The sequence below is a fragment of the Chiloscyllium plagiosum genome, chromosome 13 (genome assembly GCF_004010195.1).
Source record: "Chiloscyllium plagiosum isolate BGI_BamShark_2017 chromosome 13, ASM401019v2, whole genome shotgun sequence".
NCBI classification, from domain to species: domain Eukaryota; kingdom Metazoa; phylum Chordata; class Chondrichthyes; order Orectolobiformes; family Hemiscylliidae; genus Chiloscyllium; species Chiloscyllium plagiosum.
In genome coordinates this window covers 61,249,832-61,262,445 of record NC_057722.1, presented here as the reverse complement: position 1 = coordinate 61,262,445, position 12,614 = coordinate 61,249,832, and the positions used below count along the sequence as shown (strand labels likewise).

General features: G+C 43.5%; 1 protein-coding gene across 3 annotated transcripts in view; it reads right to left on the bottom strand.

Annotated features, from left to right (window-relative positions):
* Positions 1-906: 906 nt before the first annotated feature.
* The window catches only part of LOC122556121, a 38,038-nt gene continuing 26,330 nt past the window's right edge, over positions 907-12,614 (bottom strand). Inside the window, exons 9-12 of one of the 3 annotated variants that reach the window (XM_043702591.1) lie at positions 9,750-9,900; positions 7,514-7,569; positions 3,609-3,921; positions 907-1,267 (exon numbers count right to left, since the gene is read on the bottom strand). In XM_043702591.1, coding sequence (XP_043558526.1) covers positions 3,612-3,921; positions 7,514-7,569; positions 9,750-9,900 — 517 coding nt within the window. In that variant the 3' untranslated portion in view covers positions 907-1,267; positions 3,609-3,611. Of the gene's footprint in view, positions 1,268-3,234; positions 3,922-7,513; positions 7,570-9,749; positions 9,901-12,614 lie in introns of those variants that run through there. The other 2 variants (XM_043702589.1, XM_043702590.1) reach the window with 2 other exon arrangements.

Here is a 12,614-nt window from a genome sequence, read left to right as displayed (position 1 = left end):
TTAAGGGCTCAAGTGGGGAAATTGAGAATATTTTCAGGTCTTGTTGGGTGAAGACATAATTTTCCCAGTAGCCTTAGTAGGGATGTCTAACTTTTTTTAAATTATTAATCAACTGTTCAGAGATGTTATTACACATCTCTGGAACAGGTAGGATTTGTACCTGGGCCACCTGGTCGAGAGGATGGGAGTAGCGTCAATACCACTGCACCACTAGAGGGCCCCATCTAACCTTTTAATGCACTGGCACCAGAATGTAATCATACAATAAACTAAACCACGTTTAAGATGAGAGTCTCTTCTCACGAAAATATTAGTGGGTTTCCTCTCACACTAATGACAAGTCCAAATGGGGGAACGTGCTAGAAATCAAGCCCCACTACACGATAGCTGGTGAAAAAGTGTAAATGTCTTGTTTAATCACAAAAATTGTCAACTTGTTTCTCTTTAGTACTGTAAGCTAGGACAAGAGAATCTTTCACCCAGTTTTTTTTCAATTAGCTCAATATTAACATGATTAGTAAAGACAAATCGTATTCTCAGACTAAGTAGCAAAACTCATCATCAACTAAACTTGGGATTAAACTACATTCCACTTTATCCCAAACACACACACTCAGGCACCGACCAGGCGAGATCACACAGGTGTATGATGGGTGGAAAAATGTTCAAGAGAAAGAAAGGTGTCCTGCAGATCAAAAGTTCCAGTATGGTTTGATCTATCATAGTCTCTTTGACTTCCTGTTGATGAGATCTGATTTCACTTGATTGCAGAGTGATAGAAGATTTTCAGACCAGATTCCAGATTCAGATGTGAACCAGTTGGCAATCCTGACTATTGAAACCTTCAGTATTCACAAATACTTAATTGAGAGAGAGAGAGAGAGAGGTGGGTGGTGGTTGGTGGAGGAGGGGGCGGGGGGGGGGGGGGGGATGAGGAGAGACAGAGAGAGAAGAATTCTTTCTTTGCAAACCTCTCCAGGTTAGTCACATCTAGGTATGTGTTCAAAAAAACACATACCACCTCAACCCAGATAATAAAGTCCATTCTTTTAATCTCTCTTAAAATCTTTTGTTTGCATTCTCCACAAAGTCACTTGACATTTCTAAACAGTAGAGAAACCCCAGTTCTCTTTGACATTTTGACTTTTGAGTCCCGAGACGTCACATTGTAAAGACTTGGCAATCCCAGAAAGGTTTGCTCGAATGGACATGAAGAAGAGGTTTCTATCTGTAGGCAAGGTCAGAACCAGGGCCCAGGTATATAAGCCTGTTGAGCAAAGAACATAGAATAAGGAACAGTACAGCACAGTACAGGCTCTTCGGCCGTCAATGTTGTGCTGGCCTTTTATCCTACTCTAAGATCAGACTAACCTACATACCCATCATTGTATTAACTTCCACGTGCCTATCCAAGAGTTGTTTAAATGTCCCTAATGTATTTGACTCTACTATCAGTGCTGGCAGTGCATTCCTCGCACTTACCACTCTCTGTGTAAGGAACCTACCTCTGACATCTCTCCTAAACCTTCCTTCAATCACCTTAAAATGATGCCCCTTGTGACAGATATTTCTGCCATGGGGAAAATTCTCTGGCTATTCGCCCTATCTATGCCTCTCAACATCTTGTACACCTCTCTCAAGTCACATGTCATTCTTCCTCACTCCAATGAGAAAAGCCTGAGCTCCCTCAACTTTTCTTCATAAGAGATGCCCTCCAGTCCAGGCAGCATCGTACTAAATCTCCTCTGCACCCTCTCGAAAGCTTCCTTCCACATCTTTCCTATAAAGAGGCAACCAGAACTGAACCCAATATCGCAAGGTTTGTGAAGGTTTGTAGCTCAGGTTGAGGTTTAGGGTGTAGGTTTGATATCCAGACGTTTCATTACCTGGCTAGGTAACATCATCAGTGGTGACCTCCAAGTGAAGCGAAGCTGTTGTCTCCTGCTTTCTATTTATTTCTTTCTGCTGGATGGGGTTCCTGGGGTTTATGCAGATGTCATTTCCTGTTCGTTTTCTGAGGGGTTGATAGATGGCATCTAGATCTATGTGCTTGTTTATGGCATTGTGGTTGGATTGCCAGGCCTCTAGGAATTCTCTGGCGTGTCTTTGCTTAGCCTGAATCAGGATTCATAGCAGAAGCGGTAGTGCAAAGGCTAGAACAAACAGCCCTACCAATCATCAAACCAAAAATCTGGGTTCGCTACATAGATGACGCCTTTGTCATCACAAAACGAAACAAGAATAGAAGAGACAGTTAACATCATCAACAACACCCTCACAGGCATAAAGTTCACCAAGGAGGAAGGAACCGACAACAAACTCACATTTCTGGACGTCACAGTAGAAAGGAAGGACAAGGGAGATTACAAACCTGCGTATACAGAAAACCGACAAACACTGACCAAATACTTAACTACACCAGCAACCATCCCAACACACACAAACGAAGCTGTATCAGAACACTATTCCAACGAGCCACCACACACTGCAGCACAGACGAACTTCGGAAAACAGAGGAGAACCACCTAACGACGTATTCAAGAAGAACGGATACTCAAAAAACACAGTGCGCAGATTCCTCAAGAACAAACCACGACAAGCAGACCAAACACAGCCAGAAACCCTAACCACCTTACCATATATCAAAGAAGTTTCAGAAAGGACAGCCAGACTACTGAGACCCCTCGGAATCCTAGTAGCACACAAACCCACCAACACTCTCAAACAAAAACTAACAAACTTAAAAGATCCAGTACAACCCATGGACAAAATCAACGTCATCTATAAAATTCCATGCAAGGATTTGCCACAAACACTACGTAGGACAAACAGGAAGAAAGTTAGCCACCAGGATACACGAACACCAGCTAGCCACAAAAAGGCACGACCCCCTCTCCCTCATAGCCCTATACACGGATGAAAAAAACCCACCGTTTCGACTGGGACAACACATCTATCCTGGGACAGGCTAAGCAAAGACATGCCAGAGAATTCCTAGAGGTCTGGCACTCCAACCACAACGCCATAAACAAGCACATAGGCCTAGATACCATCTATCAACCCCTCAGAAAACGAACAGGAAATGACATCACCACAAACCCCAGGAACCCCATCAGGAGAAAGATATAAATAGAAAGCAGGAGACAACAGCTTCGCTTCACTTGGAGGTCGCCACTGATGATGTTACCTAGCCAGGTAATGAAACGTCTGGATATCAAACCTACAGCTCAGCAAGCAAACCTACACCCTGAACTCAATATTCCAAGTGTGGTCCAACCAGGGGTCTACAGAGCTGCAGTATAATTTACAGAGCAGTTGGAGATTCAGGAGAAGTGGCTTCTTTCAGAGGGTGGTGAGAAAGTGGATTTCATTGCCTCAGAGAGTGCTTGAAGTTAATAACACAAAACACATTAAGAAGAATCTGGAGGGAGTACAGACTGGAAAGATAGATTGATAGGATGAGGAGTAGAGAGGTAGGAAAAAGCTTGTGGGGATCATAAATGTGGCATGGAAAAGTTGGGAATGGAGGACAGAACTAGGCACAGTTACTGTAAATCAATGGTTATTATGTAAAGGAATATCAGCTGATACTTGGGATTTAGGCTTACATTTCAAATCACATGCCTTACATCATGAGGAGGACTCAGTTGACCCTTTCCTTTAGAGTTTGATTGGTTTTCGTCCCCAGTGGTCGGTTTTCCCTGGTCTGATGAGGATGAGGAAAATGGTAGACCATCATGTGGTGGGGTCATAGATTTGGTATGAGATTCTGTTAAATCTGTTTGGTTAACAGTCTTATGGATTAATCTGGCCTTTAACCTTCTCCTTCCTTTCTTGGCCTTCTTCCCAGTAGCTGAAGCTGTTTGGTTTACAGAGACATTGGGCATTCCTTTGAGTTTTTCTGGTTCCTCTTGGTCATTTCTATGGAGTGAAAATAAAGAAACAAAATGCTATGATGCGAGAAATCGGGAATAAAAAAAAGAGAAAGCTGAAAATTCTCAGCAGATCTGGCACTAACAGTGACCCCTGATCCCCCAGCTTCTCTGTTGCTGTCCTGTCTGTTCAGATGATAGAAGTGTCAATTATGTATTCCTCTTATTCTCAAAACAGGATTTCCTCCTCCCCTAGTTAACCGTCTTCTTGTGTATTTTTTAAGGCAGGGATAGAGGAATGCTTGATCAGTAGGAGAACCAAGGGCTATGGGGAAAATACAGGAAAGTTGTGAGGATTATTGGACCAGCCATAGTCCTACTGAATGGTAGAGCAGGCTTGAGCAGCCTGAACAGTCTACTTCTGTTCCATTCTATTTCATGCCTCTTCCTCACCCCTTCCTTTCTCCATTCAAAGTCATCACACAGTTCCCCTTGTAGCCCATGTTTCCACCAGCCTGTTTATTCAAACATCTTCCCCTATTTCCGTCACATTCACCATAATGCCACCTGCGAACACATCTTCCCCACACCTCCCTGCCCTGTGATCATTCCAGAGGGACTACTCTCTCTGTGGCACCACAGTCCATTCCTCGATCATCCTCAATGGATATGCAGTGTGCTTTGTAATTGTAATCAGGGAAAGTTTCATCTAACTTGAGATGGGAACCAGAGATAAGATTAGAAAGGAAAATAAGGAACACAAAATAAGAAGGGATTGATCGTACTGATGAGGTATAGAGGTTAGGACTATTTTCTAAATGGGGAGGAAGTTCAAAAGTCTGAAGTGCAAAGAAACTTGGGAGTTTTAGTCCAGGGTTCTCTCAAGGTAAACTTGCAGGTTCAGTCAGTAGTTAGGAAGGCAAATCCAATTATGGCAGTTATTTCGAGGAGACATGAATATATAGGCAGGGATGTACTTCTGTGGCTCAATAAGGCTCTAGTCAGGCCACATTTGGAGTATTGTGCACAGTTTTGGGCCCCATATCTCAGGAAGGATGTCCTAGCCCTGGAGCATGTTCAGAGGAGATTCACGAGAATGCTCCCAGAAATGAACAGCTTAATATATGAGGAACATTTGAGGACTCTGAATCTATACTTGATGGAGTTTAGAAGTATGGGGCGTGCAGGGATCGAATTGAAACTTACAGAATACTGAGTGGCCTGGACAGAGTGGATGCTGGGAAGATGTTTCCATTGGTAGGAGAGACTAGGATCAAAGGGCACAGCCTTAGAGTAAAGGGAAGAACTTTTAGGGAGATAAAGAGAAAGTTCTTCAGCCAGAGGGTGGTAAATCAATGGAATTCACTGCAACAGAAGGCTGTGGAGACCACATCATTGAGTATGTTTAAGACGGGTTACGGGGAGAAAGCGGGAGAATGGGGTTGAGAAACATATCAGCCATGATTGAATGGCGGAGCAGACTTGATGGGTTGAATGGCTTAATTTCTGCTCCTTTGTCTTATGGTCTTATAGCTCATGGGGAAGATACAGAAAAACATTTGCAAGGAAATTACAGAGAGGTGCAAGAATTAAAATTATGGGGACCTTTAATTTTATTTAATTTTCATTCATTCATGGGATGTGGTATCGCTGGCTGAGCCAGCATTTATTGCTCATCTCTTGTTGCCCTTGAGAAGGTGGTGGTGAGCTGCCTTCTTGAACTGCTGTAATTTTTTTTGGTGTTGATAAACCCACAATGCTGTTAAGGAGGGAGTTCCCGACTTTTGACCCAGTGATCCTGAAGTAATGGCAATATATTTCCAAATCAGGATGCTAAATGGAGTAAAGTTACAGTTGGTGATGCTCCCATGTACCTTTTACTGTTGTCATTCTAGATGGTCATGGTCTTGAGTTAGGAACTTGCTGTCTAAGGAACCTTTGTGTCTTTCTACAGTTCATCTTACAGATGGTACAAACTGCTGATGCTGAGCATTGGTGGTGGTGGGAGTGGATGTTTGTGGATGTGGTGTGAATCAAATGGGCTGCTTTGTCATGGATGGTGTCAAGTTTCTTCAGTGTTGTTGGAGCTGTACTCATCCAGGCAAGTGGGGAGTATTGTCACACGCCTGCCTTTTAGACAGTGGGTGGGCTTTGGGGAATCAAGTGGTGAATTACTCACTGCAGGATTCCTAGCCTCTGACCTGCTCCTGCAGCCACATTACTTATATGACAAGTACAATTCAGTTTGTAGTCAATGGTAAGTCTTAGAATATTGACAGTGGGTGTTTCAGCAACTGTAAAGATAGACTGGAATCGCCTGCCTGTAAAGGGTAGAGTGGGGGCAAGACATTCTAAACATCTCAAAAAGGCAACATAATAACTGCATCGATTATCTTTCAGCAAAGCTAGTTAAAAAATCAATGCTGGTCCCAAAGCACTGGGGAGAAATACTTTATAATGTTCCAATTGTCGACATGTGTATGTTATGTCTACACAAAAGGGTCGATGAAACTTTGGCTTAGTATCTTCTTTGAAAGAAAGCAGCTCTGGACCTGCATGCCTTCCCTCAGCACTGACATTGGGAATTTAGCCAACATTATGTATTCCATCCTCTGGTTTGGGGTCAAACCCACGGCCTTGTGACTGTCTACAGTTAAGTGACGTGGCTTGAAGCATACATTCATCTCCTCAACAATTGCCAATGGGACTGCGTTCAATTCTAAACAATGAGGACCCAGAATAGATTTGTGAGATCCAGGGTTCAGAGACGGATCAGTAGCATTTTTTTTAAAAAATGGGATATGGTGAACCTACCAAGGTTGATATTTATTACCCATCTCTAATTGCCTTTGAATTGAGAGTCTCTCTAACCCATTTGAAAGGACATTTAAGAATCAAACAGATCATTGTGGGTCTGGAGTCGCATGTAGGCCAGACCAGGTAAGGATGGCAGTTCCCTTCCCTAAAGGACTTAGGGATTCATGTGATTTTTACAACAATTGACAATGGTTACAGGGTCATTACCCTTTTCCAAATTTCAAATATGACAATCTGTCCTGATGGAATTTAAACTCCAGAGTCTAAGGCTGTGGATTACTATCCCAATGACTTGTCATTGACCACCAAACTGTTTCAATAAAAATCTACAGCACTTAAATCCCACTAGTGAAATGGCCAAATGCTAGTGCTGAATCTGCTGGATACCAGTTAGTTGGGCAAACAGAGCGAGGTCAAAGGTTTAGAGAGGCGATGGCCTATAATAAGGCACAGTGACAGACTGTGACTATAAGCAGGGCTGTGACTGAAGATGGCTAACCTTGGAAATTGATGGCAAAGACCACATGGCCATGTGCTTTCTCATATTATACCCACCAAGAGTGGGGTCACATATATCAAGGGTCAAAGGTCACCTGTCCAGGTCATGATGAGTCGCTGACTGAGATTGCGTTCCGCTCTGTGGATAGGTCATGACATTTGACCGAACCAGCCTGTGACATGTCTGGTAAATGGAGAAGGTTGGAGGTTGATCAGTGAACGCTAACCAAGATGGGACCCCTCCAAAGATAAGCTGACAGTGAATCAAATTGTGGCTCTGTCTCTCACTGAAATACAACTGTACTATTACAACTTAATAGACTCACAGCACTTGTTCATGGCATGGAGAGGGTGCAGATTCCGTGAACAAAACAGGAACATCCTGTGGGAACACAGAAAAGTTAAAGCAGTCAGATTCCACGAATGTCAGAACAGGATATTTTGAAACCAGGTCAGGAAATTAGCCATCAAGTCCAGAATCTGTGAAAATTGAAAATCTCGCAGTAAGAACCCTTCATGATGGTGAGTGCACAGTGAGATGTCTGATGGCTCCTGCAGGGATTGTCAATCTAAAGGGTGGGAGACACAACATAACAAAGGAGGAATTTATTTCCAAAATGGATGTTTGAGAATTTGGGCACAATTTAAAAACCACCGTTGTCAGTAAAAATCATCATTAATAAGGAAATGTGGCAGCAAAACCCAGCTGGGTTTACATGTAACTTGACCAATCCCTCACCAGTATAATCAATGCTTAACTAGCAAGTCACTCAGTTGTTAGAATAACTAAGGAGGGGCAGTGCTGCTCTTCTGACAGTGCAGCAGGAGCTTTACTCTGTATATAATCCTGTGATGTAGCTATCCTGGGAGTGTTTGATGGGATAGTGTTGGAAATTCTCTCTGTACCTAACCTTATGCTATAATTGCTGTAAAGATGGTCCTTTATATGACTCCTTGCTGTACCTTTTTTTTTAATGGAGTGTGAGCACTGATGGCTAGGCTATTTCTAATTACCTTTGAATTGAGTGGCTTGTTTGGCCATTTCAGAGGGCAGTTAAAAACCAGCCATACTGGTGTGGTTCAGGAGTCTCATGTAGGCCATACTGGTAAGAACAGCTGATTGTAATGATAAAGGATATTAGTGAACCAGATGTGTTTTTACTACAATTGTCTTGTGGTCACCATTAGAATAGCTTTTAATTCCTAAAATTTTTACCTAAGTTTAGACACCACAAATTTATCCAACTGCTCTTGACTTTTCACTGAGTCTTTTATGCAAAATGTGTGTAGTTGAATGGTCCACCAAGCAGTACAGTTTAAAGCAGCACTGCCTTACACGATTAGATACTCTACAGTATAGAAACAGGCCCTTCGGCCCAACAAGTCCACACCGACCCTCCGAGGAGTAACCCACCCAGACCCATTCCCCTTCCTTATATATACCCCTGACTAATGCACCTAATACTACGGGCAATTTAGCATGGCCAATTCACCTGGCTTGCACATCTTGGGATTGTGGGAGGAAACCGGAGCACCCAGAAGAAACCCACACAGACAAAGGGAGAATAAGCAAACTCCACACAGACAGTCACCCGAGGCTGGAATCGAACCTGGGTCCCTGGAGCTGTGAGACAGCAGTGCTAAGCACTGAGCCACCTGTTGAGCTGAAACAATGAAGAGCCACCTGGATTACTTCTCTCTGTCTCATACTCACTTATTTTTGTAATACTGCCTCACAGCGCCAGGAACCCAGGTTAGACTCCACCATCAGGTGACTGTATGGAGTGGCACATTCTCCCTGTGTCTTCATGGGTGTCCTCTGGGTGCTCCAGTTTCCTCCCACAGTCTAAGGTTATGTCAGTTAGGTTGATTGGCCATGCTCTATTGCCCATCATATCAAGAGATGTGCAGGCTAGGTGAATTAGCTATGGGAAATATAGGATACAGGACAGAGTGGGTCTGGGTGGGATGGTTTTTGAAGAGTCAGTATGGACTTGATGGACTAAATGGCCTGCTTCCACACTGTAGGGATTCTAAAATTCTATGATTCCATGTCATCTTTGAACTCCTCTTCAGTGATCTTCAATTTCCTTGAATGACCTATTGAAAACCTTGCAACCTGCCCACCCCTACTTCTCAGTAGAATTGCAAGTAACTAATATTTTCAACCAGCCAACTAATAACAACCCCATGGAACTGAGTGTGTCCTGGATGTTATATTCTTACAGAAGGCTGGCTTCTGTATCATAAAGAATTCTTACATAAAGAAACATTCGGGAGCTTGCCCGAAACGTCGATTCTCCTGCTCCTTGGATGCTGCCTGACCTGCTGCGCTTTTCCAGCAACACATTTTCAGCTCTGATCTCCAGCATCTGCAGTCCTCACTTTCTCCTAGATTTGACCTCCACCTGCATTGCTCCCATTCCCAATATTTTGTTCAACTTTAAGTCATGACACAATGAATGTGGCCATTGGGTGAAATTGACATAGCTGAGTATTTCCTCATCTGCAGTTTTGGATATCTGGAAATTTTTGACATCCTGTTCAGGTATGGAATATTACCTGAGGGAATCTGCGAATAGCTGAGTCTGCAGGCAGTGTGCTCAGAGATCCGTCACGCGTAGCTTGGACAATGATATCCAGTTGATTGCAGATGTGGTAAAAGTCAGCAGATGGCACATAATATCCAACATTCTGCTGGATAGCTGCATTCCTGAAGTAAAAGAGATTTGGAAAAGGAATATATCTCTTGGAAATTTAAGAACTATACAAGGAGCTGGGATGTGCATTTGCTTGATGACATAAAAGTCATCCACAACTTGTATTTATATAGTGTCGTCACATAATAATATATCAAAAGGTGGGTCACAGGTGTATTTCTGACACCGAGCCTCTGTGATATGAGTGAGTAAGAGCTTGGACATCTAAATAGGTTACAGAGTCATAGAGTCATCGAGATGTACAGTATGGAAACAGGCTTTTTGGTCCAACTCGTCCATGCCGACCAGATATCCTGAACTAATCTAGTCATATTTGCCAGCACTTGGCCCATATCCCTCCAAACTCTTCCTATTCATACACCCATCCAGATGCCTTTTAAATGCTGTAATTGCCCAACTACCACCACTTCTTCTGGCAGCTCATTCCATCCACACACCCTCTGCATGAAAAGGTGGTCCCTTAGATCCCTTTTATATCTTTCCCCGCTCAACCTTAACCTGTGCCCTTCAGTTCTGGACTCCCCACCCCCAGGGAAAAGACTTTGTCTATTTATTTTATCTATGCTCCTCATGATTTTATCAAACTCTGTAAGGTCACCCCTCAGCCTCCAACACGCCCCAGCCTATTCAGCCTCACCCTACAACTCAAATCCTCCAACCCTGGCAACATCCTTGTGAGTCTTTTCTGAACCCTTTCAAGTTTCACAACATCCTTCCAATAGGAAGGAGACCAGAATTGCACGCAATATTCCAAAAGTGGCCTAACCAATGTCCTGTACAGCCACAACATAAACTCCCAACTCCTGTACTCAATGCTCTGACCAAAAAGGGAAAGAATACCAATGCCTTCTTCACTATCCAATCTACCTGTGAATCTACTTTCAAGGAACTATGAACTAAGGTCTCTTTGCTCAGCTACACTCCACAGGACCTTACCATTAAGTGTATAAGTCCTGCTGAGATTTGCTTTCCAAAATGCAGCACCTCGCATTTATCTAAATTAAACTCCATCTACCACTTCTCAGCCCATTGGCCCAACTGATCAAGATCCCATTGTATTCTGAACGAACCTTCTTTGTTGTCCACTACACCTCCAATTTTGGTGTCATCTGCAAACTTACTAACTTTACCTCCTATGTTCATATCCTAATCATTTGTATAAATGATGAAAAGTAGTGGACTCAGCACCGATCCTTGGGGCACACCACTGGTCACAGGCCTCTTGTCTGAAAAACAACCCTCCACCATCACCCTTCTACCTTTGAGCCAGTTCTGTATCCAAATGGGTAGTTCTCCCTGTATTCCATGAGATCTAACCTTGCTAACCACCTCCCATGAGGAACCTTGTCGAACACCTTACTGAAGTCCCTATAGATCATGTCTACCGCTCTGCCCTTCGTTACTTCTTCAAAAAATTCAAATCAAGTTCGTGAGACATGAGTCTCTACACACAAAGCTATGTTGACTATCCCAGTCAATCCTTGCCTTTCCAAGTACATGTACATCCTGTCCCTCAGGATTCCTTCCAACAACTTGCCCACCATCAATGTCAGGCTCACTGGTCTATAGTTCCCTAGCTTGTCCTTACCACCTTTCTTAAATAGTGGCACCAATGACTTGCCATAGAAGAAAGAGAGAAAGATGGAGAGAGGATATTTCAGAGTTTGCATTCCCAATGCACTAATGGAAATTGAGGACTGAGCAAGAGAATAACAGGAGTGCAGACATCATCGAGGGTTGTGGGGCTTGAAGACGTTACAGGGATCAAGGTGACATAATGAAGAGATTTCAGCACCAAGATGAGAAAGATAAGCTTGCAGGCTTGTCAGACTGAGAGCCAATGTGGGTCAGTGAGCAGAGTAAAGATGGTGTGCATTAACAGAAAAGATCAACCTGGTGTTGTAGATCATCATGGGTTTATGCATATTAGTGAACCAACTTAGCCTTTTGTCATAATCTGACAGCTCGATTGTCATTTTTACTGATCACATTTCCTTCTTTCCAACTTGTTTGAACAAAAATCTAAATTCAGATGGCATCTTGTGGGTTCTTTGAACTCACATTCTGCAGATTACTAACCCAGTACTACTGCCAACTGTCGGATAGATGTCAGGGACAGTGCTATTGGAGACTATTGAGTGAGGAGACAGGCTGAGCCTCACAGTTGGGGGTGAGAGAGGGTGGGAACAATCAGGAGAAACATTCTCAACCAGCTGTTACATGTTTCCTAGCAACCAACTCAGAGTGTCATGGGCAGATGCTAGGCAACAGGTTGTTAGTTACCCAGGGAACCAGGGTGGGCAGTAGATGACTGGTGTGGAGGAGAGAGAGAAAGAGGAATTGTCTTCTGAAAAACAAAGTTGAGTTGAACTCCCAGTCTGGAAATTGACATCTGAACTAAACTGAGGCTTGAGGCTTTCCACTCAGTGACCCAGGTTTTTCCCAGTACCACAGGTGTGGCTTTAGTGGGGAATACTCTGACCATCGAGTCAGTTGTGGGCTTAGCTTCTATTCTAGAGTTGGTCCTGGCACAAAACGCTGGTTCAGGAGAGAACGTGCCTGTGATTGGGGGAGCAATGAGTAGGGTAGGAAAGAAGAAAAGGGCAGAAAAATGAATGGGCTGTGAGCAAATCCGTGGCTGGGGTGAACTGAGACTGGGGTATCTGAGAGTGAGGTGGAGGGGGAAGGAGGTATCTGAGAGTGAGGT